This window comes from Heloderma suspectum, chromosome 6 (assembly GCF_057233095.1).
Source record: "Heloderma suspectum isolate Gila_16-S chromosome 6, 16-S_ref, whole genome shotgun sequence".
Taxonomy (NCBI): Eukaryota; Metazoa; Chordata; class Lepidosauria; order Squamata; family Helodermatidae; genus Heloderma; species Heloderma suspectum.
In genome coordinates, this window is record NC_139463.1 from 6,075,527 (window position 1) to 6,090,810 (window position 15,284).

The 15,284-nt window shown below is 47.8% G+C and overlaps 1 protein-coding gene across 1 annotated transcript; it reads right to left on the bottom strand.

The window, feature by feature from the left end:
* Positions 1-645: 645 nt before the first annotated feature.
* DLAT (dihydrolipoamide S-acetyltransferase) lies at positions 646-14,350 on the bottom strand. Its single transcript, XM_084803499.1, has 14 exons — positions 14,025-14,350; positions 12,426-12,527; positions 11,924-12,048; positions 11,096-11,264; positions 10,369-10,495; positions 9,949-10,133; positions 9,168-9,315; positions 9,002-9,069; positions 7,980-8,081; positions 5,894-6,001; positions 5,041-5,156; positions 4,585-4,747; positions 4,253-4,389; positions 646-2,468 (listed from the first exon to the last, which is right to left on the bottom strand). The coding sequence occupies exons 1-14, from the start codon at positions 14,259-14,261 to the stop codon at positions 2,339-2,341; spliced, it is 1,917 nt and encodes a 638-aa protein (XP_084659625.1). The 5' UTR covers positions 14,262-14,350; the 3' UTR covers positions 646-2,338.
* Positions 14,351-15,284: the final 934 nt, after the last annotated feature.

Below are 15,284 nucleotides of genomic sequence, written 5' to 3' on the forward strand. Positions count from 1 at the left end.
TACTATATAGATAGCACATGCAGGTGGTTGACAGAGGCATGCTGAGAACACTAGGCAAAGGGACCCAACTTATCAGTTGCTCCTGATCTCTTGAATCAAAAGCCAGCTTGGTTTTGTAACTGAAGCAGTTCTTCTCCTGCTTCAGTTTAAAAAAACAGCTGCCTTTTGACTTAACCGGTAAGTCCATTCGCCCCGTGTTCTCAGTATCTCCCACGCCCCAGTGCCTAGCTAAAAGCTGCCCATACTGTTCCTCAGTTACAGCAGCAAATACACTGCTCCAGTAGTCAAAGAAGAAAAATTAAAGAGACTGGTCATTCCCTGTCAACAGAACAGTCAGTAGGACAATGGTTCCCTGCAAAAAGCTCATTCAGATTTTGAATTATTACACTGCAAAGCTTTAGTCAACTTGGATTCTAAAACCACCTGAAACACATTCAGAGCAGCTACCAAGTTAGTGGCGCAGGCCATCCAAAGCGCATGTGACAGATCTCTCCCTACTCCCACCCTCTTGACAGAATAAGGTTAGATTCGTGTTTTGTTGGTTCAGTTAAGGAAGCAGCCCCACCAATCTGTATTAGCAGTGGGGTCAGCTCCTCACACCCCTCCTCAAAGAAAAAGCACCAGCGACAAGGAAAAGCAGTCTAATAAATTTCAAACATTTAATGGAACACAACTGGCTTAACTAGCCAGTCTGGAACTGAGGATATTAAGTGCAACTTACTTCTTACCAAAATGGTAAACTTTTTAGGCATAACTGCAACCAAATCAAAAACACATTAGTTAGGTCTCAGAAAAATATTTAATTTCCACAGTATAATCTTGAATATTATCTTTAGTGGGTTTGGTAGCACAAATTTACAAGAGACAATACTTAATGCAATGTATATGATACAGAACCATCTGGGGTATATTCAACTGCCTACTTAGCTCTCCAGGTCACGTCACTTAGCAATTACATGATCCTCCTTTTTAAATTAAAATCTTTGGAAAGCAAACATGGGAGTGTTTTCCACTAGTCTATCCTTCTCATTACTAGCACAGTCATAAATGTGTTGGGCCACAATTTCAAACAAAATCCATTTCAAGCAATTTAATTTTTTACACTATTTACAGGACTGAAGGAATTCTGCTGCTTCCCAAAGGCTGGGATGGGCAAAACAACGAAGTTGTTACAGATCAGTGGCCCTGATCCAGTAAAGGGTAGCTGCACCTAACCTGAAATAAATAGGACTTTAAAAAGCAGTCATGACCAGCTTGTCCTATTGATTTCAATGGAAAGTAAGCAAAACTAACTTTTCATTAGGGCGCGGTCACAATTCACCAGGGCCTTCTTTTCTACATAATCCTTGTTTAAATGAAGGAAGACGGTGACCTCACATTCACTTCAATGACAGGACAAGTACCAGCTGGATTGCACCTAGTCTCAACACCTCTCAGAGCTTCCTCAGTCAGACTATCAGGGGAAGGACCCTAATGTTGGAACTGAGATAACGGGGCTGCACTGTTTTGTATATTTTAGTTTCTACAGAACTTCAGTTCCCTGAACGATGACTCCTGCTTGGAGTGAAGCAGCATCCACTAAACTAAATGGAAGCAGTCTTAAAATGAAAGATTTAATGCAAAGAAAAAAACACGGTGAAGTCATGAAAATTCACTAAAGGGGTGTATTATTAGAAATATTTCAAAAAGCACTTCTGCCAATACAGTTTGGGTGGTCTGACTAAAGCTTCCCTTTTGCATTAAAGTGCTCTAAAAGGGTTCCTGTGGCTAAAGGTCTGAATAACTGAATTAAAATAAGCTGGAATGTGAACTGTTAGGAAGCCTGTTCTGTTCTATCCCTCATGACAGCCTGCTAATCTAAAGGACAGGAGAACAGAACATAGAAACAGGTTCACTTTCTGTGCCAGACTGGAGATTTAAGCCACCAGGTATTTCAACTCCGGTTTTCGTTTTCTTTGCTTTTACAATCTGGCTCTCTTGTTTCTGACAACACGGAGTCATTCAGGTTCCTGGGTGCATCTGTGTTCCCTTAATCGGAAACATGAGCTCTCCCACATGATTTTAAAACACTCTGGGCTATTTAGAGGGGGAAAGTTTGCACACTTACTCACTGTATAAAATACAGTATAGCTGTACTCAGCTCCAGGAAGCCTCTTGCAAACCATTTAAATCTGTACAACGGGTAATATAAATTACCAGCAACTGTATATATATTTTTAGATATATATATTTTAAAAAATAAAGGAACATTTGTGTAAGAGTCTAAACCCTAAATATATAAATAGCTTCTTGAGAATGAATTGATGTGACCTAAGAAAGTCCTGGTGGCCTCAAGAGATTATAGCAGCATGGTGGCTGGCTTCTCAAGGAACCTTTTGAACTCAGCAAGCCACTGGGCTCCAACTGCTCCGTCCACAACGCGGTGGTCACAGCTAAGCGTAACAGACATCACACTGGCCACATCAAACCTGGGGAGAAAGAAACCATCCCAAATATTTAACCCTCTGCAAATTAATCAGTGCAAGTAACATTTCATAGAATCACGAAGTTGGAAAGGACATATAAGATCATCAAGTCCAACCCACTGCTCAATGCAGGCTCTGCAATGCAAGAAGCAGCTAAAGCATCCCTGACAGACGGATATCCAGCCTCTGCTTAAATACATCCAACAAAGGATTTTTTTTTAAAGCAGAATAAAAATGTAATATATTCAGAGAGCCTTGACAGGAATTAAGACAGCTATTTTTTTTAGAGTTTTCTATAAACAAATCTCCCCCGATGAAATGCATTGGATTAAACCACATTGGGCTTCCTGTTCTTTGAAACAGTTCCATTTTGCGCCTATTGATTCCACTGTTTCCAACCCCTACTGACTTGGTGCTGCCATCCTGTTTTGGTACAGCTTATTATATCAAGGAAAGACAAACAACAATATCTTACACAAATGCTACTAGCAGCCCCAATGCAACACATATTCACTTTGAAGCACTTCAGATTGTAGCCAACCAATTAAAGGCCACTGGGTTGTGTTTTTTTTTAAATTACAGTCTGGTTTTCAGCCCTCTCATTAGTTCAGGAATGGGCAGAGGGTAGACTGGGATCTCTGGGTGAACTGTAATAGATCAGTGAAAGTTCCTTACTCCCAATAGCAAGTTGGGGGAAAATATCCTTTTTAAACTAGTTCACTGAAACCAAGAAAACTTGGAAGAAGCCAAGAGTGGCTTTGCATGTGAACAGATTTTGAACTGGTCCTGAAAATTTATGAGCACAGAGTCAATGCTCTCTCTTAATTCTAAGCATACGTCTGCCCTCATTGAGTCAGGCCTGGCCCAGTCAGGCAGCAGGGTGAAATTACCTGCTTCAGCCAGCACCATGAAGAGCAGACCGACAGTGCCTGAAAGTGAAGCAAGGTGTTTTGTTTTGAAGTTTTAGCTGTAAACCAGGGTGAAGGGAGGGGAAGCACACCTTTTGGGCTTTGATTCAGGCAGCAAAACATTTTGGGCTACCATTGCCAGGGCAGTGCTGGCTCAAAACACCTGCTCATTATACCCATTCTGACCATCTACACCAGCCTTCCCAAACATGGTACTCTCCGGATATTTTGGACTACAACTCCCAGCATTCCTGACCACTGGCTATGCTGGCTGGGGCTGCTGGGAGGTGAAGTACAACACATCTGAAGGGCACCACAATGAAGAAGGCTGATCTACACTCACTGGCAGCAATGGCTCTCCAGGGTTTCAGTTGGGGTCTTTCCCCACCCTAGGTGGACATGCCAGGGATTGAACCTGGGACCTCTGGCAGGCAAAGCAGGGGCACTGGCAAAATATCCTTTGCTATGGCCCCTCCCACTCAGGGAACTTGAGAGTCCTCGTAAAAAACAAAAGCAGATCCAGAAAGCCTGAAGCCTGCCCACCTCTGCATTAGTTGATTATACATTTAAGCATCAATGCTTCAAAATAATTTTCTGAGGAACCTAACAGAGGGAGAAAGTTTCTGTTAAGTATGAGGTAACCGACAAATCAGTCAACCAGAGCTACCATTTATTATTTTCAGTATTTTCTCCTTCACAAAATATGGTGAGATTCCCTTACGTCAGCCTTCCCCAAGCTGGTGCCCTTCAGACGTTCTGGATTTCAATGGTCAGGAATCCTGGGAGTTGTAGTCTAAAGCATCCAGAGGGCACCAAGTTGGGGAAGGCTGTCTTAGGAGTTGCCTCTTAAAGGAGCTACTTAGAAACAAACCCACTTACCCCTTTTCATTATCTGCTGGGACCAGCCTTTTCTCAGAAGCACCAACAGCCAAAATACAAGCCTGTGGTGGATTGATTATCGCAGAGAAATTCTTAATGCCATACATTCCTAAATTTGACACTGTAAAAGTTCCTCCCTGTAAGGAAACACATACATTAAGATAGCTGTACAAATCACTGTGCATGGTATGTTACCTGAAGTACAGAAAAGGATCACCCTGAAAAACTGTTTCATAACCAACCATTACCACTACAAAACATTTATCTTGTTTCTCTGAAAATGCAGAGTACAGTCACCGCTTCAGGAGTCAATCCTGCTCCAAGTTCCTCACCTGAAATTCATGCGGCTGTAGTTTGCCTTCGCGAGCTTTGGTTGCCAACGTTACAACATCTTTGTTAATGGAAGCCAATCCCTTTATGTGCGCATTAAATATAATTGGGGTTATAAGCCCTGCTGGGGTACTGACTGCAACACTTACATCGACTACGTGATTCCTGGAAGACAGAAAGGAGGGGGGATCATCTACATGATGAGCCAAGCGAGACTCAAAATAAATTCAGATTTAAATAAAAATGGAGAGGTACTTCTTACAATCTGATTGTGACTGCTTTCTACAATAAGCCAACCTCCCGCTCTCTGAGCTACATCCAAAAGAAAGGTGTCAAACAGTAGCCCCATATGCTCTATGTTACTGCAACTCCATTTCTGCCAGAAACTCCAGGATGCTGTTAGATGCAACTGTTGGTTATGAAGAACTTTATTAGCTACCTTAAGACTGTACACTTACTGCCTAATGACTGTGTCCAGCCAAGAGGAATTTGCTTCAGGCACCTTCAAACAAGCCAGAGCTGAAGCCTTAATAATGAAGTCATTGACAGAAAGCTTAGTGTTCTGTGGCACCTCCTGCAAAGATAAGACAGAAGATAGAAATGCTTGCCAGACTGCTCATCTAACAGAATCACCACAGAAGGCCAAAAAAGGACTCATCCACACAACCATGTTTCCCAAATAATTAAAATAATTGAGGGGAACTGCTATCCCATACACAGGCACCTTATTAAGTGAATTCAAATCGGAGCCTACACAAGCAAGAGCAGGCTGAATGTCTTTTCCAATGCAGCCAAGTCAACCAGACTGGGAAAGCTACTGCACTCAGTTCACAAAATGGTCTCCACATCTCCTCCTAAAATTTCCAAACTGAACCCACTACACCCGCCTAAGAAAGTTCTGGTTTTCATTCTAATTTAATATGAGATTTCAGTTCCAAGAGTGCCATGCTACTCCCCCTTCACTTCTGTCCTAATTATGTCAGCTCTCCCAAGGGAGTGAAAACCATCCCTTTCCACAGAACTGCCTCTGAATTAGTCATCTTCCCTTTACAGCCTCTATTCTCAGGTTACACATTCTGTGATCTTGGTTGGGAATGCAAAGCTGTGGGAAACGTGAGGGACAGATGTCAACTTTTACACTGCTAAAATATCCATGAGTAGAAGGCCAGGTACATAATTTGCTTATACATCTAGCTTGGTACGACGGAAAAGTTCAAATAAATGAGACCCAAGAAGCAGCCCCCTGCGACATAGGAGGCCACAATATTGTTTTATGCACTACCTACAATCCTTCTCCATACAGCATGCTACCTGGTTGAGTTCTTTTCTTAGCACCAGTATTTCTCCCATGTCTACGTCAACGGAGAGATAATAGTGAGGTATCGTTTGCTTAGACTGCATCAAACGCTGGGCAATCACCTGCAGATAAGGACAGTAAGGTGTTAAGATGCAACATATTCTGCTAAGTGAGTGTCAAACTAAAGTTAGGTGGCTTTTAAGGAAGCCTCTTTTTTTAAAAAAAAGCACCACACAAAAGCTGTCCCCTCCAACTCTCAGTCAAGCGCTGCCTTTCTCTCTTCTTTTAAATCCTTACTCAAAACACACCATTCCTGCAAAACCTTTGGCCTAATCCCTTCATCCTCACCCTCAACTGGAACAAAGCCTAGGAACACGCACCTCCCTTTGCTCATGTGAGCCCTTTATTAGTACCTCCTGCCCTCAGTAACCACGGAAGAGGTGTGGTCCACAAGCCTTCAGCTCAAGCCCTTACGTTTTAATGATTCTAAGGAAGGGTTATTGCCTTTTATTTATTTACAACATTTGTATACCACTCCACAGCTAAACAGATTCTGAAGTGGTGAACAAGAGATAAAGTGAACAAAAGATAAAAAGAATGGAACATGATATTAAAATTATTCTTTAAAAAACAGAGTGCCAATAAAACCGAGGCTGGTTAACCAAGGAAGGCTTCCTGGAAAAGACCTGTTTTCATGAGGCACCGAAAACAACCAGTGTTGTGCCTGCCTGACTTCCAGAGGCAGGGACCATAGGAAGGGGCCACCACATTGAAGGCTCCAGGTGGACTCCAGTTGGGCAATATGTCCATGTGGAACCACCACCAGCATGCCCTCTGATTACTTCAATGACCAGGCAGGTTGATAAGGGAGAAGGCGCTCTCTCAGGTATCCTGGTCCCAAGTTGTTTAGGGCTTTGTATACTAGTACTAATACCATAAGCCTGGCCCGGTAGTGAATAGGCAGCCTGTGCAGCTCCCTCAGCAAAGGAGTTATATGCTGAAAAGGAGCAGCTCCTGACAACAGCCAAGGTGCTGCATTCTGCAGTAGCTCCAGCTTCTGGACCAGCCTCAAGGGCGGCCCCATAAAAAGCGCAATGCAGTACTCCAGTCTTTACTAGCACCTGTACCACTGTGGCCAAACTATCCCTGTCCAGGAGAGGCTGTAGCTCACGAACCAACCGAAGCTGGTAAAAGGCACTCTGAGCCACCATGGCCGCTTGGGCCTCCAGCAACAGTGATGGATATAGGAGTACCCCCAGACTACAAACCTGATCCTTCAGAGGGAATGCAACCCCATCCAGAACAGGCAATGAGCCTATTCCCTCGACCCAGGAACCACTGACCCACAGAGCTTCCGTCTTGCCAGGATTCAGTTTGTTTATTGGCCCTCATCCAGCCCACTATTGCATTTAGGCACTGATGCAGGACTTGCACAGCCTCACCTGATTCAGATGTCACAGGGAGATAGAGCTGTGTGTAAGCAGCATACTGATAGCACTTGGCTCCAAATCCCCTAATGACTGCTCCCAGCAGCTCCCAATAAACAACACTGGGGACAAGATGGTACCCTGTGGAACCCCATAACTCAGTTGCCAAGGGGCCGAGAAATGGTCACCCAATGTTAGTCTCTGAAATCAGCCCCCAGGTAGGACCGGAACCACTGTAACACAGTGCCTCCAATGCCCATCCCGTGCAGTTGATCCAGGAGGATACCATGGTTTATGGCATCAAAAGCTGATGAGAGATTGAGAAGAAGTACCAGGGTTGCACTTCCCATATCCCTCTCTCGATAAAGGCCATCCATCAGGGCGACCAAGGCTGATTCAGTCCCATAACCAGATCGAAACCCAGACTGGAATGGGTCTGGATAATCAGTATCCTCCAAGAGTCCCTGCAGCTGTTCCACCACGACTCTCTCCAGTACCCTCCCTAAGAAAGGGGTATTTGCAACTGGGCAATAGTTGTCTAATACCATTGGGTCCAGGGTGGGCTTCTTCAGGAGTGGCCACACTACTGCCTCCTTAAGGACAGCAGGGACCACCCCTTCCCATGGGGTGCTCTATTAGCAGTCTCTCTAAAGCAGGAAAGGTAATGCCTTACCTTGCGAATACTGCTGACTGGAATATCTGTAAAGACGCCTGTGGGGAGGGCTGCAGCAGCTGTTGGTGTAGGCAGAGGAGGTGCTGCTTCTGCTGCCCGGGCCTGTATGTAGAAAAGCTTTTTTAGTTACAAGGACTGTGAAGAGAGGAGCCAAAGTACTGTTGGGGAGGGTGGAGGAAGAGCACATTATTCTTCAGTTTATTCCAGTGGGTGAGTTTTAAAGTGTTGCCACTGTCATACGTGAAAAGACAACAGCTCTGGGACCCTGCTACCTTCTTGTTGTCTTGTTTTCTACAGTCTACAGAACACTGTAGAAATTCCGATGCTTGCACCAGCAAATTAACTTACAGCCCACTGATATGTCTTAAAGCAAAACTTTAATCCGGAGGAGCTTAGTGTAGTTGGCAAGAAAGGATTAAAAAGGCAAGGGAAGTTTAGAGGTTTGAGTGCCAATACAAAGTGAGGACAAAAAGGTAGGTTAAAAGGCTGTGATGGTGAAGATGCATGCTTTGCATATTGATTTGCCCTATCCGCATGTTGGCCTGTAATTACAATTCTACATATTTCCATGCGTACCCACAGTGCTCTCATAAAAGCGCATAATCAGCAGTGGTGGGAAGCAAATCTTTCATCAGGATTTATCAGCACATAATTCCATGTAGCTACATTTAGAAAGACAGAAGAAAGAATCTATTCACATCATGTTGCTGGTGAAGAACCTCTAAAAGGATGTCAGCTTGGGACAGGAAGTGCAACCAGTTCTGGACTTCTAGAACAAAAGCACCAGGACTCAATACCCCTTGAATTGTTGGGTTACCTGGTGGTGAAGGACAGACACTTGGAACATCCTCAAACATATTTTCTCACACGGACACTGAAGTCACGTCCTGATACTGAGCACTGGCTCAGAGAATACTCTGGTGATAGCTCTCAGTAAGTGTTTAGGTTTGTCAAATGAGTCCATAACCTCGAAGCAACCAAGGCAGAAGTAACAGGATGTTGCAGTTCTGTTCACTACTCACCGGGGCAACCTTAGGTGGCACAAATGAGTCAATGTCTTTCTTTGTTATCCGTCCATCTGGTCCTGTACCTGGTAGAGACAAACAAAAGGGAAAATGCTTCACGTAACAGCTGACCAAGCAAATCAGGGGGTGGGATGTCAAAAGCTCACTGAGATTAGTCACTCACCTTTCACCTGTGAAAGATCAATTCCTTTCTCTGCTGCCAGTTTCTTTGCCAGGGGGCTGACTATTACCCTCCCTTTATGTGCAGGAACCTTGGTTGAAGGAGGGGCCGCAGGCTGGGGTGGAGATGAAGGAGCAGCTGCCACTGCAATCTTGAGAGGAAGGGGAGGCAGAGTGGTTAGCTAGATGCTGGCTTGTGGATACTTTTGGTAACTCCCCAGTGCTCCTACCCCATCCTGTGTCTGACTCTACAGCACAGACGGAAGTCTGCTGGGCATGGGGCACAGTGTAGACCCCTCAGGTCCAATACACAGCAAAATTGTGTTGACCCTGGCATGGCCCAAGATGGCAAAGCCCTAACAGGAGCTGGCCAAGGAAACCATCGTACTTGGAAGTGGCACAAGAGACGAGAAAGAGGATTGTATAAAAAATAATAAACCCATTTCTCAGGAAATATACTAAACAGTCTCAACTAGTCAGAAAAAGCCTCCCAAGAACAAGGTTTAGCAGGCAGTTGAATCAGCCTGTTAGAAATGGTTTCTCCCTAAATTGACTTGTAGTCCCTTTATTTGGAATTGTTTGGAAGGGGATATCATACAGGTGAGTAGGTTGCAGAAACACTCCTGCATCCCCTGTATGAGGAATTAATTTAAAAAGGCCATTTGCAGCAGAAAGATCCTCCTGTACAGGTGAAGCAAAAGTCAAAATCTGTGCTCAACGTGATCACAGTCGAGGTCCCCAACACTAATCTTTCCCTTCAGAGATAGCCCCAAGGTTGTACATACGGCACTAGGCGGCGGTGGCACTGGAGGCTTGAGATCTGCCACTCCAGCATCTCTGTAGTCTGCAAATGCAGGAATGTCGGACTCTTTCTCCACAATGATACAGAGTGGGGCTCCTAAGGGCACATCTCTTGTGCCTTCCGGCACCAAGATTTTTGCCAAGTAACCTTCTTCTTGCACTTCAAAGCCTTAAGAGGAGAGAGAGAGAGAGAGAGAGAATGTTCAGGGGAAAAAAAATTACTGAGATCAGTCTTGGAGACATCACAGTCCTACCACACGCATTTAGTGTTCTGCTTCTGCAGGATCATCTAGTGCTGTAAGAAGGAAAAAGGGGGATCTTGTCCAGATTGCATACTCCTCATGAAATGCAAATGGCCAAGCATCCCCCAAACCTTTATTTGTCTGGATTTAGGAACTTCTCACCTATCGTAGCTTTGTCCGTCTCAATTTCTGCCAACAAGTCTCCTTCGCTCAGCTTCTCACCAAGCTTCTTTTCCCATCTCTGAACTGTGCCCATCGTCATTGTAGGTGAGAGGGCCGGGAGAAGAATCTAAGGAATCGGAGAGGGCAACACCCTTTGTTACTGCATCTCTTAAAATCTAGCAGCGACAACCCTGACCCCAACAGGCAAGGCCAGCAGTACTGCTACGTCTCTGATCTGCCTTCCTTATATAAGGTTTGATTTAAAAGAGAAACTGAGGGCATAATAGCACCAAACATAAAACTGAATAGTCAATTTCTCCTCCTCCACCACCACTGTAGGTAATGAGGTAGAAGGCGTTCCTACTCACACGAATGGCGTTCAAAGGACCTTCCTCACTCTCTAGTCAGCGCAGTCAAATATTGGTGTTCTATCGGCAGGGAGCAAACTCATCCAGCTGCTACCACTAGTTGTCTTGTCCCCACCCAGCCTTGCTTGCCAATCACTCAAGGACAGTAACTTCTTATTCTACCGCTCTTTAGGGTCAGTTAAAATGGGACAATTGCACTCCTGGTGCTAGAGCAAATGAAGCTCATGGCTTGCACTGATGCTGCAGCCCAGAAATAGGACTAAGTCTTGAAGGCAAAGCAAAATGAACTACAGAGGATGGAAACAGAGAGAGGGATGGGGTGGGGATAAGAATAATAATAATTAAAGCCTATACCATACCTGCATATGGGGAGGATAGGAGCTGCCTGGAGCCTGAGCAGAGGGTTGAGCTGCTGGTGTGGGGGGAACTGCTGCTGCTGCTGGAGGAGGAGGAGGAGGCACTGAGGCTGGCGGGGCAGTTGCTGCAGAATCCAAAGTGTAATTCTTAAAGGCATCAATAAGCTCAGGCCTAGGAGAAGGCAGGAAGGAGCCTTGAGCCAGTACAAAGAGACAACGTGCCTAAAGGTGTAAGGGAGTCATCTGGGATGCCCCGCATCAACATGAACATCGGCATGCACCAGCAACACACTCAAGTATACAGCAGTAGAGAGCACAGAAAAATGTGGGCCCTATCCAGAGGGCTTTGAGTCCAAGTAAGGTGGGCAGGATCAAGGGCAGAGGACTAGGCTTGAAAAAGGAGTTTAAGCCTAGCCCTAAAAGCTGTTTCAATGCACTGGAACATAAATATAGGAGTCCCTCTGTTCATGTGCAGAGTGCCTCATTTAGATAGCTGCATAATGGCAATCACCTGAGGGGGTTGGGGATAGTGCTTCCAGGTAAATTTGAACTCCAGAACCTCTTGTTTTAGAGATTTTAGCACTGGAGAGAGGGCTAACCAATACAAGACAATACAGGGGGTCCAGGAAAGGTTTTGCTGCTGAAGGGGGTTTGGAGGCAGTGTTTAATCTAAAAGGAGAGGATGACTCGATAGAGAGAAGCTGTAGGAGGCTATTCTAGAAAATGGAATAGTTTGACAAAGGTGAGGCAGGGGGCTGGGAGAGTGAAGGAAACTAAAGCAAATGGTAGCAAACAAGGTAATTCTACAAAGATGCTCCCAAAACTACTCACTTGTCCACAGTGATGCATATTATGGCTCCTATGGGAACATCCCGTGTTCCTTCTGGCACCAGGATCTTGGCCAGGTAACATTCTTCAAGGCTCTCAAACCCCACAGTTGCTTTGTCTGTCTCCACCTTCATACATACACACAGAGCAATGTTACAGCAAAGAAACATGCAATTTACTTGAGCTACGCCTCATCAACATCGCGTTACTGATGATGACCATCAGAGCAAAAGAAAAAAAGATTCCTTTGTGAATCTACTCCTGACTCCCCTTCATCCACAGCTGGCCAGGAGAAATATTAGGGGATGAAGGAGAATGACATCCCTCCAGGATGTTGCTATGAAGTCTATTCTGAGAGCTTGCTCAGAAACCACCAAACAAACATGGTATTAGTGACATCTGTTTGCCCAAAAGAAGATGATCTGGGGCAAAATCCAGAGCAGGCCTCTCCAGCCAATTAGTTTGAAAGGCTAATGACCAGCAGCTTATGCCATTTTCAAGATACCTCTGCAATCAGATCCCCCTCGTTGATCTTATCCCCTTCTTTCTTCTCCCAGCGTGCAATAGTCCCCATCTGCATCGTAGGGGAGAGAGCAGGCAAAGGCACCTACAATGGAACAGGCAGTTAAGAAGAGCAACTCTCCATCCTGAGCACGGTGATGGATGAAGCCCCCATTCTTTGTCCTTGTGAGTTGGCATCAACAGGTCTTCAAGCTCACTTTCCAAGACCCCGCCCACCCCTTTCTAAAAAGAAGCTTTGATTTGTGAACAAGAGAAAACAGGGCTCCTGTATTTCCCCCTGCATGCATATCTAGCTGTTGGATACCGGTATTGATAGGTCTTGAGCTGAGACATAATTCCTGCAAGTAGTAGGCAGGAGTCTCCAGGCACTAATCACAGGGTACCGTGTAGCAGAGAAAGAAAGAAAGGTCCTCAAGCCCTGGATAATAAGGTGCCTGACAGCACCAAACAGCCAGTCCCTAAATGGTGATATGGGGGTGCCTAGAAATAATCTCTGTGCCCTACTTAAGGCATGTCTGGTGATAGGAGAGAAAGGAGACCTGAAGTAGCAATAATCTATTATATCACCTAAAAGCCAGGCGATGTACAAATGAAGGGCCATTTCTGTGGCTTGACATCTCCATCAGCCAACCTAACCCCACAACAATTCCATCTGAAATGCTTTCTCACCCCTCTCTCTGGGGGCAAGAGCCTAGAACTTGAACACTGCCGTACACCAGAAGAGACTTTTTTACACACACACACCATATCCTTGATAATATTATGTGGATTTTTACTGTAACCCCCCTTCCCCAAATAAATACATACAGAAACCAAGACAGGTGCTGACTACAATGCAAATAAGAGAAAAGGTAATTTTGGGTCGCTTAAGGGAGCCTTGCATTTAAGCCCTCACTTGGGAACTACAGGCCAAAACACGTATGTAGGCAAGTGAGCAGAATGGCAGAGGAGGAACAGAGCACTCCATGCCTCCTCAGCAATCCAGCACAGAAACCAGCCGGGCTGAGAGGGAGGGAGCCCTCTCCCTCCGCTCCCAGCATGGAAACGCTGTGGCGAGCTCCGGGACGACTGGGGCTCTCTGCCCTTCGAGCAGGCTGGCACAGGCGAACGACTGCAGGCTAGCAGCCCTCGTAGGCTTACTCACAAGCCTGGCTTAAGGGGCTGCTGTCAACAGGAAAGCGGGCACCCCTACGCCATCCCAACGGGGTTACAGCTGACAGCGAAACCCCTTCAAACAGCGCCAGGCGCAAGGCACGGCGAGGAGGGCCCCACGAGCGCGGCCCTGCGCACAGGCTGCCCGGCGGCGGACAAGCAGCGCCCTGAGCAGGGGCGACGCAGCGCCCGAGGGGCCCCCGCATCCCGGGGGGGCCGCTCCCTGGCCAGGCAGCCGCGCCGAGCCTCCAGAAAAGGGAAGCCAGAGCTCAGCTCAGCTCTGCCGGCGAAGGCCGCGGCCGGGTCCCCCCAGACAGCAGGGGCCCCGAACCCTCCACGGGGCAACCAGCAGCCCCGACGCCCCGCGGGGCGCCCGCGTGGGGATGGGCGCCCCGGCCGCGCCGCGCCGCGCCGCGCCGCGCGCCCTCACCTTCTGGTGGGGCGGGCGGCTGCACCAGTGCCGGGCGGGGGCGGCCGGGGCCGGGGCCCAGGCCCGCCTGCCGCCCGGCGGCGGGAGCCAGCGCGCGCCTCCTCGGCGGCGCCCCCAGGAGGCGGCGGCGGCGCCGCTGCCGCAGGCGCGCCCCGGCAGCGGCTGCCCCACCGGGCGCGCGCCCCTCCGCGGGGCCGCGCACTGCTGGGCCGCGCGCCGCGCCAGCGCGCGCCACATCCCGCCCGCGTCGCGCCTCCCTCAGCCGAGGAGGAGGCCCGGCCGGCGCTCGTCGTCGCCGCCGCCGCGCTCCCTGCCAGGCGCCGAGCGGGACGACGCCAGCGGGTGACCTCCCTCCTCCCCGGGGCGGGCAGTGCCGCACGGCGCGGACGAACGGGCCGGGCGCGCGACGCCGTCGCAAACGGCGGCCGCCAAGCGCGGGGAAGCGGGCGGGCGGGCGGGGCTGCCGCGCCGACCTAAGGCGGCCGCGCGGGCTGCGCGCGCATCTGGCTGAGCTGCTCGCGGAGTCGGGGGACTGGGCGGGCGCGTTTGTCCCTTGGCGCCTGCCGTCCGCCGCGCTTTTTTTTTTTTTTTTAATCGTCTTGGTGTTGCGTGATTTTATTATTTTTATTATTGTATCGTTGGCTTGGATTTTTAGGATGTCTTCAGACTTCTGATCAAATTGCAGCCGAGTACAGTCGACTGTATTTTTTCTGACTAATACACGCACGCGCACACAAAATAAAAGGTCACCCAGTGAGCTTCATTGCTGAGCAGAGATTTGAACCCAGGCCTCCTGGTCCAACACTTGTCCAGGGCTCAGGCCATGGGAAAAGGCCAGCTGGCGACCCTACAGCCTGATTACGGAGGACACGAGCGCTGGAAAAGCCCTCAGCTGAGTAAGCTTGTCACACACTTCGTGCACGCGCTGCCGGCCCGCGTGCCAGCCGTCAGAGGGAGAGAGAGCAGCAGGCGGGCACCCTGCGGCCTGCCCGGATTCAGCCTGCCTCTATCCGCTCACGCTGCCGAGGACTTCGGAGGAAGAGGAAGCAGCGGCCCTTCCGCTTAGCTGAGACCCAACTCCGTGCCCCGATGAACTTTGCAACGGAGAATCTAATGCTCGAGTTGTGCTTTTTACCTCCTCCGTCCCAGTCCCATTTCCTTTTGTGTCATGGCTTTTAGACTGTAAGACTGCGGGAAGGACTGTCTTATTTCATCTTTGTAAGCTGCTCTGAGAGCCTCTTTGATTGAAGGGTGAGATTA